At 34.3% G+C, this 15,178-nt stretch overlaps 1 protein-coding gene across 2 annotated transcripts in view; it reads right to left on the reverse strand.

Moving 5' to 3' along the window:
• Window positions 1-12,462: 12,462 nt before the first annotated feature.
• The window catches only part of LOC131539125 (thyrotropin-releasing hormone-degrading ectoenzyme-like), a 63,338-nt gene continuing 60,622 nt past the window's right edge, over window positions 12,463-15,178 (reverse strand). For both annotated transcript variants that reach the window (XM_058773463.1, XM_058773465.1), the window contains one exon: window positions 12,463-14,401. In XM_058773463.1, coding sequence (XP_058629446.1) covers window positions 14,258-14,401 — 144 coding nt within the window. In that variant the 3' untranslated portion in view covers window positions 12,463-14,257. The remainder of the gene's footprint in view (window positions 14,402-15,178) is intronic.

Raw genomic sequence — 15,178 nt, forward strand, 5'->3', positions numbered from 1 at the left:
ACAGACCTCTAAAACGCAGGTGTCAAAGCATTGGTGTGGACAGAATAAAAAAGACGTGAATCATTCCGCCTTTCGCTTAAAATGACATCAACTGTAAGTCGTTTACCTAACTATTGTTTTGTAGTATTTGATAAATGTTTTATGTATTGAATGTATTGAAGCGGGTGTTTAACAAGTTTGAAATGTTTTAATGTTCCTGTTTAAGAGTTTTATATTCAGCATACCGTAAATAAGCGGTTAAATGAGCACGTAGTATTGTTTCAGTTAATTCCATAACAGTACGTACTTCAGCGGTTCTTTGTGCGATTTCATAATAAAAGCATCTAAATTGTTAACAGACTATTATCTTTTATATTAAAACTTAATAAACCCGTTAAGTAACGCGCAGTTGTGTAAGACACGAACCAAAACATTACTTTATTATGTTATCGGTCCTTTTACACATATTTTGTGTGCTATCGATTTTAAGAGTGTATGGTTTATCGTTCATGCAGATTATGTTTTAAAGTTGTTAAGCCAAATCGATGAGTTTATAAGACCGGTTTATTCTTTCTACACACTTATACTTCAGACATGTAGAACATATCAGCGTTTACGTGTAGGCTACTCAATATTGGTCGGTCTGACTCGTATCCGACATGAAGGATCGGTGAATGAAATCATGACCACAAACAGATTAAATGAACAAAAGACGCCTTCACGCTGTTAACTTTATTTGTATGTTTCACTGATATAAAACGACCCCGAGTTGTTAGGAAAGAAGTGTATACTGACATAACTGCGAGATGGCGTAAGGATCCGATGAATCGGTTCGTTGAACCGAACTGTGGGAAAGAATCGATTCACGGAAATGAATCGGCTTCGCGACACTAACAGAGCTCACAAAAAGGGGTTTGTAACATCGCAACACAGAACTTAATATTCTTCACAAAAAAGTGTGGACGTGTGTCTTTTTATATAGGTTATCTGAGCGTGCGAATAATTAGAAGTCCGACGATTTAGAGATCTGTCGCGTATGACCATTTTGGTATATGTATCCCCGACGGCCATGTTTGTAGTCTGAGGTGTATGCTGGGTATTGTAGTTCGTTGGCCTGAAAGACCGTGACATTTGAATGAGGTATTAGTTACACGTGTTCAATTTAACATCTTTGTAAAAACAAAAATAATTGTTAAAACGTATTTAGCCTAAACAAATATATATATATAAAAGAATACGATATACTTATGGTAAAACAGACTTGACGTGTATATGTTGAAATGGTGCACCCGTTGTTGTGTTATTTCGTGAAATAGCTTTAGGATTCGGTTGTGTGTTCTTGAAATCAAATCTTAAGAAAAAGTCAGTCAGTCCTGCTGCAGGTGAATACCCCGTTGGTCTTCATCGTGAAATTATGAACCCATCATCAGCACCATTCTGGAGAACGTGTGTTGTGTTAGACTGTTTGCTTCGCGACCCTCCCCCGAGTTCGTTGTGTTCGCTACCTCGGCATGTCTTCGTCTAATTGAACGTGACCGGTATTTTGAACACCCGTTAGCTCACGTCTATATTTTCTAGTTTCATCATAAACTAGGTAAGCAGGGACTTGTAATAATACGTAGAACGTCTGATAAGTTGTTCGTCCAGAGTTTTATCTTGCTGCGGTGTTATAATATAAATTTTCCAGTTTTTAAGTTGTCTAACAAGAGTCTCACTGTGTGTGCGAAAGTAAAATACCTTGGACATTTTATCACTGAACGCGTGACAGATGCTGAGGATATTGAAAGGTATGATGTATATGCAGGCGAACATACTTTACGTAAGTTTAGTTTCTGTTCAGATGAGGTAAAGGTGTCACTTTTCAAAGCGTACTGTACAACACTTTATACTCATTTGCGGCGTAACTACAGACCATCTAGTTTACAAAGCCGCAAGTAGCTTATAATGATGCAAGGAGAATCTTACTACGGAGGCCTAGATGTCATAGTGCAAGTGAAATGTTTGTGAGTGCGAGAGTAATCACTTTTAAAACACTGTTACGAAATCTTATGTATAGTTTTATCGGTCGGCTTAATGCTTCTAAAATGAGATTATTGTGGGTTTATCAAATATAGGGGTTAGTACTACACGGTATCAGTCAAAGTTGTGGAGACACCGGTATTGCTGTATTTTGTAACTCTTTATGTCTGTGATAGATGCTATGGGTTGTATATGCTGTCTACTGTCTTTTTTAAATCTGGACCTTGAGTCTGTAATAAAGTTTGATTGATTGATTGAATACATTTGCTGCAATGGTTGTACTTGTTGTTAGAATGTTTCAAATTGGATCCAGGCTTGTTTTATGATCGTACCCTTGTTTGTCAAACTAGTCTTAAGTGATATTGTTCACATTTTAAACAGGTTAAACAGGTTAATGTCCTCTTTCGGCATCTATAGTTGTAATAATGCAAAACATAACTCCATTATAGGGTTTCTAGATGATAAAACAAAACTTATGTATGTTGTTGGGAGTTTGTGGGAAAGCCATGTGCTTGCGTGAGAGAGTTTGAAAGAAAATGCTTTAGCTTAAAGTTAAGATTTTACTACACACTATAAACATTCTAACTTAGAAACACAACACTATTTTAATTTTTTTATTATTTCCAACAAACCGGTTGTTCTTTTTTATTGATTAATATGATAGAATCATGCTGAATTTACAAGGATGTGTATTTATACAATAATGTTTCATGTACTCACTGGTTACTGTATACATATTCAAGAGAAATGCGTAACCTCAGTTGTTTTAATCAATCTAAAGTTGTTAGTCTGTCATTATAATATCTTATTATAATAAGAAAAGTCTTTCATACATTCTATTTTCATCTGCCCCGGGGCGGTCTCTGTTACACAAAAAGCAACTGAGTGTGGTTGTGAATCCTATATGAAAGCTAAAATGACCCTTTTAAACTATTTTTAATAGTAATATTGAACTTGACACATTTTACACATACGTAACGTGCATCTTAACACACGCTTATTGTTTCATTTCAATTTTGCACATATCATAACTGTACATACATATTTGTCTATATTATATATTGTGTTTTTGCTATTTTGTACATTGTCTATTTGTATATTATTCTTTTATTATCTGTGTCCTGTCCTGTTGTTGTCTTTCTGTTGCACTGTGGAGCTTCTGTAACTATAACAATTCCTCGTATGTGCAAACATACCTGACCGATAAAGCTCGTTCTGATTCTGATTCTGATGTCATCACAAACCGTAAGACACATCAGTTTTGGTGATAAGATGGAGTTATCAAATATTTGATTGTTGCTTATATCTATTATTTGATCAAATCTTAGTGAAATAAAACTATAAAGAGCCAATTGTTTTTATTTTAATTAAATAAAACATTATAGTGTGAAAAAATAAATGTTGCATTTAAACAGCATGGTTAATAATGCCGTTTTTAAAGTGAGAAAGAAAGATTCTGTGAGGGATTTGTTGCATCTTGTTTAGGAATTACTTTTGTTGCAAACAACCTTACAACAGCTAATTTTAGTCTAATTCATGAAGAAATTCTCTGTATTCATCACAGGATCATTTGACTGCTTCTGATCCTCATCACGGTTTTAGGTGTGAAAAGATCTAAAATCTACAAAACCTTAAATTATTTGTTAAAACAAAAGTTACATCATTGTTTAATCATACTGTTTTCCATCATCTTGTAGAGATACCCTGTGTGATGCTAAAAGTGTATTTATACGACATCGTAAAAGTTGAAATGTTTAACTGCAGGGGTTGTTTTAGTGTGTGTGTGTGTGTGTGTGTGTGTGTGTGTGTTTTCATGTGAGTGTTTGTGGTTTATTAAACTATTTTTAGCAGTAATATTGAACTTTGTACATGTTTTACACATACTTAACATCTTAACACAATTGTATCAGTAAGATATTTGTCACAAACCGTCAGACACATCAGGCGGGGTTGATAAATTGGACTTATCGCTTATTTGAATTATTTCCTCTGTCAATTATTTGATCACATCTTAGTAAAATAAACCTATATAGACCAGTTGTTTTTATTTTAATAAAATAAAACATTATACTGTGAAAAAGATTCTGTGAGACATTTGCACCACCTTGTTTAGGAATTACTTTTGTTGCAAACTACCTTATGACAACTAATTTTAGTCTATTTAGCTCTAATTCATAAAGAAAATCTCTGTAGCTGACTTGCATTCATCAGAAGTTAATTTGACAACTTCTGATCCTCATCATGATTTAGGTTTGAAAGATCTAAAACTTATTTGTTAAAACAAAAGATATATATCATTGTTTAATCATACTGCTTTTCATCATCTTGTAGAGATACCCAGTGTGAAGTTTTTTATTTGTAAACGTCTCGTATGAAACATCATACAAGTCTAAATGTTTAACTGTATAGGTTTGTTTTAGTGTGTGTGTGTGTGTGTGTGTGTGTGTGTTTGTTTTGCGAGTGTTTGTGTTTTATTATACTATTTTTAACAGTAATATTGAACTTTGCACGTTTTACACATACTTAATATCTTAACACAACTGTATCAGTAAGATATTTGTCACAAACCGTCAGACAGGTCAGGCGGGGGTTGATAAGTTGGACTTATCGTTTATTTGAATTACTACTTCTGTCAATTATTTGATCAATTCTTAGTAAAATAAACCTATATAGACCAATCGTTTTTATTTTAATAAAAATAAAACATCATACTTTGAAAATAAATATGCTGCATTTAAACACCACAGTAAATAATACAATTTTAAAGTGAGAAAGAAAGATTCTGTGAGGGATTTGTAGCACCTTGTTTAGGAATTACTTTTGTTGTAAACAACCTATGACAATTAATTTTCAGTCTAATTCATGAAGAAATTCTCTGTATTCACCACAGGATCGTTTGACTGCTTCTAATCCTCGCTTTAGAGGTTCATGTTAGGTTTGAGAGATATAAAAACTACAAATCTTAACTTATTTGTTAAAACAATAGTTATATTGTTGTTTAATCATGCTGCTTTTCATCATCTTGTAGAGATACCCTGTGTGATGCTAAAAGTTTTTATTTCTAAAAGGTTTGTATGAGACATCATAAAAGTTTACATGTTTAAATGTAGGGGATTGTTTGTGTATGTTTGAGTATGTTTTTCCTAAACTATACCTAAACTTTTAACTTAACCAGCTATGTGTCATATAAAAACTTCAAAAGGGGACACATCCTTTGATAAATGAACAGCTACACCAAAGTTTACGATGCCAGATCCCCAAAACTCGTTAGATTGCAAATGAGTTGCGTCTCCAGAAACACCTTTAGATGTTTTACAGCAACTCTCTCGATCTGATACGGACGCCTCGTTAATCATTCGTCCAGACACACAGTTCTCATTTCGTTGTCCCTTTACATTTCGTGCGATAATGTAAAAAGTTTAGGCGTCTAATTATGGCTGAAAAATCCAAAGACGTCCGAAATATTTGCTTTCATTCCGGTTTCCGCTCACATGCGCGTATGCGTTTGAACCGTTATAGCAGGCTAGAAAGTTTAAAGATTGACAAAAATCAAGAGTAAATAAAGGCATTACACTACTAAAATAAAATAAAACAAGACAGACAACCTTTTCCTGCGGCTTAGAGGCGATTTTTATAAGAAAAAAATAAAAAACAAATTTTTAAAAGTGAAAAAAGTCTGGGTTATATAACACGTCAGAAGTCTTAAACTTGACAAAAATAGAAGAGTAAATAACTAAACTAAAGTAAATAAAATAAGCACCATTTCCTGCGGGTTAGGTAGGCCTACTGTTTGTTTAAAAGGTCAAAACTAGACTAACCTAATTTTAAAATGAAAAGCTTTAGGATGAGTGCCGAATTGTTTCATTAATTAAGAAATACTAAAGATTTATTAAAAATAACGTTCGTTCTAATGTTAAAACATTACTTTAATTCTTTTAAGTCTTTGCGTCGGTCTCTCCTCACGCTGTTAGGGGGTGGCGGAAGGCGTGGTCTGGATTCACCGGCGTAAACGCATTCTGAGTTTTGACGCGCTAGTGTGCGGTTATCTGACGGAGTCTGCTCTTTTTCTTTTTTTCTTTCTTTCTTTATTTTACATCGCAGTTATTTTTTCTCTTTCTTTTATTTCCTAACTTGTAACAAGATTTTGACGAGTAGCTTACATAACGAACGTGTCTGATGCTTTTTCTGTTTTAGAAGACGGGTAAGATAAGTCAGAGCTATTTGCTGTAACTTGTGAGAAAAGCTACCTTTAATCTGTAATGATAGAACGTTGTAAAGTATGCTTTTTGTTTTAGAAGATGAGTCGACATTATTTAGCTTGTAATGTTATGCTATTGTTTTAACTAAGGTGTTTTGTTTGTTTTAAATAAACAAACACGTACACTTCTTTTATTTAACTTAAAACGTTTTTAAACTAGTTAGAGTTCGTTAGAACAACGCTAGCAAGTCGTTGCTCATTTTACGTATATGTTTGATGTTTTTGTTGATATGTGTGCGTGAAAACTCTAATAAAAACTTCCCTTTATCCCGTTTAACACAGTTTCACAATTTAAAGTTTAAACACATAATAGTCTTCAATGGCCCACACAAAAACACGGTTCCCAAAACATTCATAAATACCTTAGGATCACTGGACAGTAAAAACAGATGCTCATTTAGATGGGTGGGGGCGGACAAACAGGTGTCCAGTTTGGGTGGGTGGGAGGGTGGGGGTCTTATCTTTATGAGGGGGCAATAAATCAAAAATTTGGACACAAAGCATACTACTATCTCTCTGTCATTGTTATCAAAATGTCTAAAAATTCCCACCTTAAGGTGCTCTCACATTAGTGAATATTGGCAGCAAAAAAGGTCCATTGTCTATTTTCAATAGCTCAGATTTGTATAAAGCACAGCTCACATGGAAGTCACTTTCAAACCAAGCAACTTTCTGTTGGTCAACAACCAACAGAATCCTGAATTCATCGAAAATTCACCAAACAATGGTAAATGTGACCAGTCCTATGTTGACAGTTTGCCAAAGGCAGCTCACTCGATCTGGGAACACAGGTCACTTATTGTTCATATCATCATTTTACTAACCCTGCATTGGCTTCAATGACAGAAGTTGTCAAGTAAACGCAGTGGAATAGCATTTGATATGAATGCTAAGCTTGCTTAATAATGATTTAAACATACAATGACCTTGACTGACTGTAAACACTCCAAATCCACAACAAATCAGCAGTAAATACTCTAGTGACAAGTACAGGGCTTAACAGTACAGAAGAACTCCATAAACCAGAACACAAACATTGGGAACACATAATCTGACAGCAAACAAAAATGAAGGGTAAAGGGGCGAATGTGTGGTATGGTGTGATGATGCAGTTTTGTCCAAAAAAAAAAAAAAAACCTTCAAAATGAACCGAACAAGCTGGTTTGGGACACTATTAGATATACTGCACATAGAAAACGGTGGTCGCTGGTGCTGCTGTTACCGTTGGCAGATTGCTATTGATTCCTGTGCCACAAGGGGTTTGGCCTTTAAAGATCAAACATATGCCCTCACATCCTGCCCCGCAGCAAATGTAACTGCTTCCTTTGCCAGTCTTTGCCTCTGTCTTGTCCTCTGTGGAGTCTGTAAGTCTTGTACAAGCTTCCCCAGTGTACTGTATATTTCTTTGAACAAGTCAAAACATTTGCATTTTGGTGGCGTCACCACTAGGGAGTTAACTTATATGTGTGCTTGTGACACATCAAAGATTTATTTCTGTTTGAAAGATATTGATTTAGTACAAGCCTATGTTATATAGATCTTTCTGTATGTCAGCAATTACTCTATATTTCTGGACCTTATTCCTGAAACACAAACAGAATGTAAAACCAAAATCATTCATAAAACCATTCTTATGGTAAACGTCACAATCAGTTGAAATTTTACAAATTTGTTCTATATCATGTTATATGGATGAGACTAAAAGGGAGTGTGTGTTTTATATATATATATATATATATATATATATATATATATATATATATATATATATATAAACACAAATGGTGCATATCTACATTGACATTGCTAACCAAAAACTATTGAATTTGCATGAGGCTGCATCCACACCACTAGGTGTCAATATAAAGGTCTGGTCACTGCCATTTCTAGGTAAATTTCAGGGACAATATCTAGTCATTTTAATAGGAGTCCATGCAATTTGGAATCTCTTTTGAGGGGAAAAAATTCCCAAAGCGTATTTTGCATTGGGTTCATGCTTTCTACATGAATTCCTCATGCTGTGAGTCAGAAAGCTATTTGAGTTGAGAGAGGCTTCTGTGTGAGTAAGGATTCATTCATCACTGTACTATTGCCAATGGACAAACAACCTTTTTGCCAGCGAAATTTCACTAATGTGATGGCACCCTAAATCCAAGATGACTTCAGGTCCCACTTTATATTAGGTGGCCTTAACTACTATGTACTTACATTTAAATTAATCATTTGGTGCAATGCACTTATTGTGTAGATACATGTTCTTACATTGTACTTATATTGTTAATAATACCTTTATGTAATTACATCTGTAATTAATTTCTGTAATTACATTTATAATTACACTGTTGACCCATCCCTTACACCTAAACCCACCCTTAATCCTACCCATACCACCAAACCTGTCCCTAACCTTACCCATATCCCACATTAATAGCAGCAAATGTGTTTTGAAATGCAATATGAATACAATAAGTAAATTGTACTTATTTTTTGATGTAAGTACATAGTAGTTAAGGCCACCTAATATAAAGCATGACCTGACTTCAAATGCATCATAACAACACAAACATTGTGAGGAAAATAAAAATTGCATTTTAAATATAAATAATAATTATTTTCTCACATATAAAAAACATGCTGCTTATAACAAAGAAAACGTTGGCAGGGAAAGTAAAAATGAGAATTAGCTGTTCTTTCGGAAGCTCAATGATATGCCAGTTTTTTCCAGAATTTTCCAACATGGTTGAGGGTGTTGACTTTGTAGAAATAATTTTACAAAGTAGATGATACACATGAAGCCTGTGATTTGTGATTTTCTGTGATTTGTCTTGCTGTAAGTAAACTGGAGTGGCAATAAGTTGTTTATTTTCCACACGCTCGCATCTTACTCCCTTCTTTTCTAACACTACAGAAAACAAAGCCCTGTGATAAGACATAATCCATTCCAACTCCCGCCATTGATTTAAATGTGAAAGCGCTCTGATTGTAGGTATTGTGGAAATGGCAAAATATTCATTTGCATTCGCGGCACAAAAAGGATTTATGCTCTCTTGTAGTGCTTTGTTCTGAAATGTCAGCACAATTGGAAAGTTTGCCGTTCTCTGGTAGATTATAATTATTTATTTTTATTCTGAGGCTTTTTGAAGTTTTACAGATCACAGGATTTATTATGTCTCTGAGAGGTGAAACATAGAAGAATGAGTCAACACTCTAACTTAACCATAAACAGACATACAAATGTATCTACAAACAGGGCCGTGTGAAGATATTTTGAAGGTCAGTGGCTCAAACTGAAAAAAAGAGCACCATACTTTTGAATTACAACAGATTAATAGTCATTTACTTCGCTATTAAATTAAGAAAGTTGTATTTATTATTTTAAAGGGACAGATCACTCAAAAATGAAAATTCTGTTATTTACTCACTCTCAAGACATTACAAACCTGCATGTGTTTCTTTCTTCTGCTAAATACAAAATAAGATATTTTGAAGAATGCAGGTAACCAAACAGTTGTCTTTTCCATTGCATTTTTCCATACTGTGGAAGTCAATGGCCACCATCAACTGTTAACAGTTGGATTGTTAGTTTTTCTCTGCAAAAACTGATAAAGACAGAAGAAAAGAGCATGTAAGACTTCTACGCATGACACAGACCCTTGTGATGCTCCTGAGACTAAAATAAGCAGGTGCTCAGAGCAGGAGGTCAAATGGCAGCAAGACTTGTGATGTTCCTCATTTGTAAGTCACTTTGGATAAAAATATATGCTGAATTAATAAATGTAAATGTAAGAGTCTCTTGATGATGCTCTTGATGAAGCTCTTGATGGATGAGGTGATGCCCATGGACCGGGAATCCAGCTATGGAGGAAAACACTGGGGTCTTAATAATAAATTATGTTTTGTTAACAACAACAACAACAAAAAACCTAAGATGAATCTCATTCAGGTGTAGATTATATGCGGTGAGTCCACAGGGAGAATCCTGTGTAAGACGCTCATATAATATTTTCACTTTTACGCTTCATACCAACAGCTAATTGCAAAAATGCATGTGACTGTGAGATATTAGATATTTTCACATTCCATACTCACATGTACTGAAAGTGAGATTCATATAATCACAATAAGGGTGCATTAAACATTTCAATATGGGGAAGTCAATGTCAATTAAACTAACTGGACTACTTTAGAACATCTCAGGTTAGTAGGTACATACAGTTAGATCTGTGCGTAAAATTTTAATAAAGATATTTTCTTTTCTTATTTTCTTCAGCCTCCTAAAGTTTTATTTTCAGGCCAAAAACAAATAAAAAAATAAATCAAATTATGATTGCTGGCTTCATAAGAATTGACAGATACATAGACAAACTTGTTTCCTTCAAATCCACATGGCTTAGGCTCCTCAGGGAACAAATATTTTTGTAATTACAAGATATGTAAAAAATATCTTTTTTTTTTATATATATTTTTTGGGTGGGCTTTTTATGCTTTTATTGGATAGGACAGTTGTAGAGAGCAGACAGGAAAGCATTGGGTGGAGAGAGGGGGCAGGATCGCACTTTGAAATGCACAGTAAATTCAGACCACACTCCCAAACTTTCTTTTATAATACCTGTCTAATTAGTCAGATACCTCCTTTATTATTATATAAGGACTAAAAATAATTTTAAGTTTTAGTTTGTTTTCATTTTCTTTTTGTACAAAGTAGGGTCCCACTTTATATTAGCTGGCCTTAACTACTATGTGCATCAAAAATAAGTACAACGTACTTACTTTGTTCATATTGTATTGCAAAACACTTCTGCTGCTATTGAGGTGGGATACGGGTAAGGTTAGGGACAGGTTTGGTGGTATGGGTGGGTTTAAGGGTGGTTTAAGGCATAAGGGTTGGGTCAATAGTGTAACTATAAGTGTAATTAAAGAAATTAATTACAGATGTAATTACATGCAGGTATTTTTAAAATAAAAGTACAATGTAAAAACATGTATGAACACAAGTGCATTGTACCAAATGAATTCATAGTAGTTAAGGCCACCTAATATAAAGTGGGACCCAAAGTAGTATAGATATAATGTCAGCCATTTATTGGTTATGAGCCACAACATGGAAATATTGCTAGAATCAGCTAGAATTTCAATATTGTGAAGTTTGTAGGAGAAGCAGTGAAAAACTATCAATTCAAGATAATGGACAATTGAGCTACAGTTATATGTATAAGAGGTTCAAAAGCAGATAAATGAGTGGAAATTGAGCTGTTGGTGTCACTTTAGAGTTTGACTGTTACCTAACTAACCAAATACCTTTGATGCTTGGCCCCACAGACAGAAATTTCCTGTAACAGCATAAGCACTGAAGCAGCATAAGCATAGGGTAGCTCTGGATAGAGGTAGCTCTCAATAATAGGCACAGTTAGACCAGGATGCATTACTGTACAAAAGAATTTATTGTAAGCATTAAAATCTCTAAGCAGCTCTGCTCAAAACACAGAGGATATTATCTCTAATTTAGAAACAAAAGAGAGCTTTACGTCAAACACAACATTAAAGGAGAAAAATAAAAAGGCTGGAAATGTATGTTGGATCATTTTGATATTACACAGGCAACTTTATAGTATCTGACTAAAGGGTCTTGCCTGGGGATTTCATTAAATACCCAGCTAGTCGTTTGAAAAGTGGCCTATGTTCCCCAGTTTTATTCCTCGAGAGATCCACACTGCCAACTGGTTACAAGTGACTATTAATGGGCTCTGAAGTCATGAGGGTTGTGCACCATTCAGAACTGAATTGAGAATGCCTTACAAATTGCAGTTCAGTTCTTGAATTTGAACTGAATCTGAATTGAGGTAGCAAAGAGGATGCAGAATTAAAATTATGAGAGCTTTGATGTAGTTTCTAAAAAGAATCACCAGTATAAAGTAACCAAAATAAAAGTGTAAGTGTGATGTACAATTTACCATACTCACAATATATGAGGTATTTCCAGACACATTTATTAACCGTGGAGAATGAAAAATGCTAGAAATTAGTATATTTTATGGTTAGGTATGGCTTCCTATATGTGTCAAATTTATATTATATTATATTATATTATATTATATTATATTATATTATATTATATTATATTATATTATATTATATTATATTATATTATATATTATATTATATTATATTTATTATATTATATTATATTATATTAAAATTCTGTTGCTAATAATATATATTTCACATATACCAGTGCAGAAAAAAAAATATTCACTGAATTAATAAAAATTCCAATTGGAGGCTTTTTGAAATGAGCTTAATATATAATCAATATATTACATTTTTGATGTTAGCCATTTTAATTGTTCTGAAAGTATTGAACTTAATTAGGAAAATAAGTTACTTAAGTTATAATAATCGAGTAAATGTATATTGAGGGAATAAATAGGGATGATTAGTCAAAATTAATTATGTAATGATTCATATTTTGTCGCAAACCTTTTGTCGGTCTAATGAAACTCCTCTAATGTCTTCAAATTTCAAAATTCTGAATTTTGCCCAAGCCTGAAAGTCATACACAGTAGTGATGGACCAATATATCGACCAGGACGACCAACTGTCTGATAATGGCCATTTTTCAGATTAGCTGATTTGATTGGCCAATTAAAATGTGTTAATACTCGCTATGATTGCTGATAGATAAGATGTTAATTTTTTTATTAATTCTGAGTAAATATTGTACCCTTGTCACATTTTAGCAAATTTCTATACATCTGTTTTGCCATCATTACATTTATCATACCTATTATGGTCTTCAGGCATCGTTAAAACAAGATCAATTTACATCAGAAGCAAAACTGCACATACAAATGCTTAAAAAACTAAGGAAACAATCTGAGTAAGAAAAATAAATAGAATTCCAGATATATCCTCTGAAAAGCATTATATTACGCAATTTTTGCTTCAAATGTAAAGTTGTCTTGCTTAACTGATATTTTTTTAACATTCTTAAAACAAATCAAACATACAGAAACCCGCATATTGGTCAACCACTACATCATTTTCAACACTGCACGTTTAACCATTCATGTCCATGTAAAAAAAGATAAAACTATGAAAACCTTTATAATTGGTCTCCATAACAACCATCCATTTCAAAAGCTCACAATATTCACAACAAGATAACATCTCAGCACTGCATTGACCTCCTTCCAGCTTATCAATAAATCATACGTGAAAATATCGATACACTGACTATTTTTCCACTCAAACAAACATACCATATTCAAGGACAAACCCTCCAAAACTGGAGAGCGAAGAGTAACACTATGAGAATGCAAATGATCCAAGACACCTGCGGGTTAAACCATCGCTGCTCCAGCCAGCACCAGCAGAAAACCCTCCAAAAGATTCCCTCTTCTGATGACCATTGAGTACCGTCTATTCATCAAACAATAAACACCATCTGTACAAGAGATAAAATTCAGTCTGCTCCTCTTTATGGCTTTGGAGAGAGAAAAGGCTACATGAATACTTCTCCTCTTTGTCCTCCTCGTACTGTTCCAATCAAAACACTGATTGTCACGTCTTTGTGCTTAATCTAAATTGTGTTTATATATACCGAAGAGCAATCTCTTTGTACCGTCATCTGGTCTTCAAAGCAAATCCGATATTCTCAGGACTCAGAAAAGGTCAAACTTCAGCAAACAGAATGACGGCAAGAAGGAAATGACTTTCATGCAAAATACGAGGGGAAATGGAATGTAAATCGTCTGTCGCTACTGACGTATGCCATCATGCAATTTCCGACGTTGATTCCTTCAGTGTTTTTCAGCCGTTCATTTCATCCTGGTCTGTGAGGGCCTGGTCGTTTCAAAAACAGCAGGGAAATAAAAGCTCAATTTAGCTGATTCTTGTAGTCCAGAATAGTTTTTTTCAATTTTTTTTAATTTCACTTATATCTCCCCACGTCACTGGCCATGAGTTTCCATGCTAATAGAGCGCTCCATGCTTAATGTTGCGTTAACCGTCAGGAGCTTTCCGCAGCCATCGGTAGAACTGTTGCTGGAACAGGACGTGCCATTTTACATTAGCTTGAACGATCTCAACGGCGCGAGCGAACGCAGGTGCTGACTCTCCCCCGCTGGTCAGGATGAACTCTTTCAGCTGAGGAGAGAATAAACAATTTTCATTAACATTATCATTGTATTGTGTCTTGATGTATCAGATCTTGTGTGTTTATTCGTGTAAGTGGCACCTTCATCTCTGACAGTTAAACGGCGTCAGAATATACGATGCATTTACATGCAAATTCCTGACGTGTAATTTAGAAGATAATGATGTTTATGATAATGAGGTATTCATTTGAAGTAAACAGAATTATCAGTGTTGTTGTTTTACTGGAAGAAAAGGACACTTGGGTGTCTGTCAAAAACAAATTCTGACACCAATTAAGGGCATAAAAATCTCATCAAAAATCTCTATTTACTAAATAACACGTTACAAAACCGATTCCCAATTCCTGAGGTCATGAGGACTACATGAATGAACATGCTTGGGGATTCAGGATTAAAGTTGCTCTTTTGCTTTTGCAAAATTGCTGTTTGGTTCATAGAAACTTTTAAAAGAAACTAAAACGCTCATTTCAAACACAGTGTTAACCCTTAAATGCATGAATGTTTCACCAATCATTATTACACATTCGGATATTTAGCGACCCGGACCTACGTATATATCCAGCACAGATGGATCTCTTAACTGCTGCAATAGCAAAAATCTCTCTTGATATTTTAAGAACAATTACAGAAGAATAAAATAAAGCATATTTCGTTACCTTTTGAAACTTAGAGAGGTTCAATTTGAGCTGATGATTTTATCATCACTGTCATCATCAGATCACACTTCCGCAGTACATTCAGCATCTGGCTCATATTCGCGATCTCA

The sequence above is a fragment of the Onychostoma macrolepis genome, chromosome 04 (genome assembly GCF_012432095.1).
Source record: "Onychostoma macrolepis isolate SWU-2019 chromosome 04, ASM1243209v1, whole genome shotgun sequence".
In the NCBI taxonomy this organism is placed as follows: domain Eukaryota; kingdom Metazoa; phylum Chordata; class Actinopteri; order Cypriniformes; family Cyprinidae; genus Onychostoma; species Onychostoma macrolepis.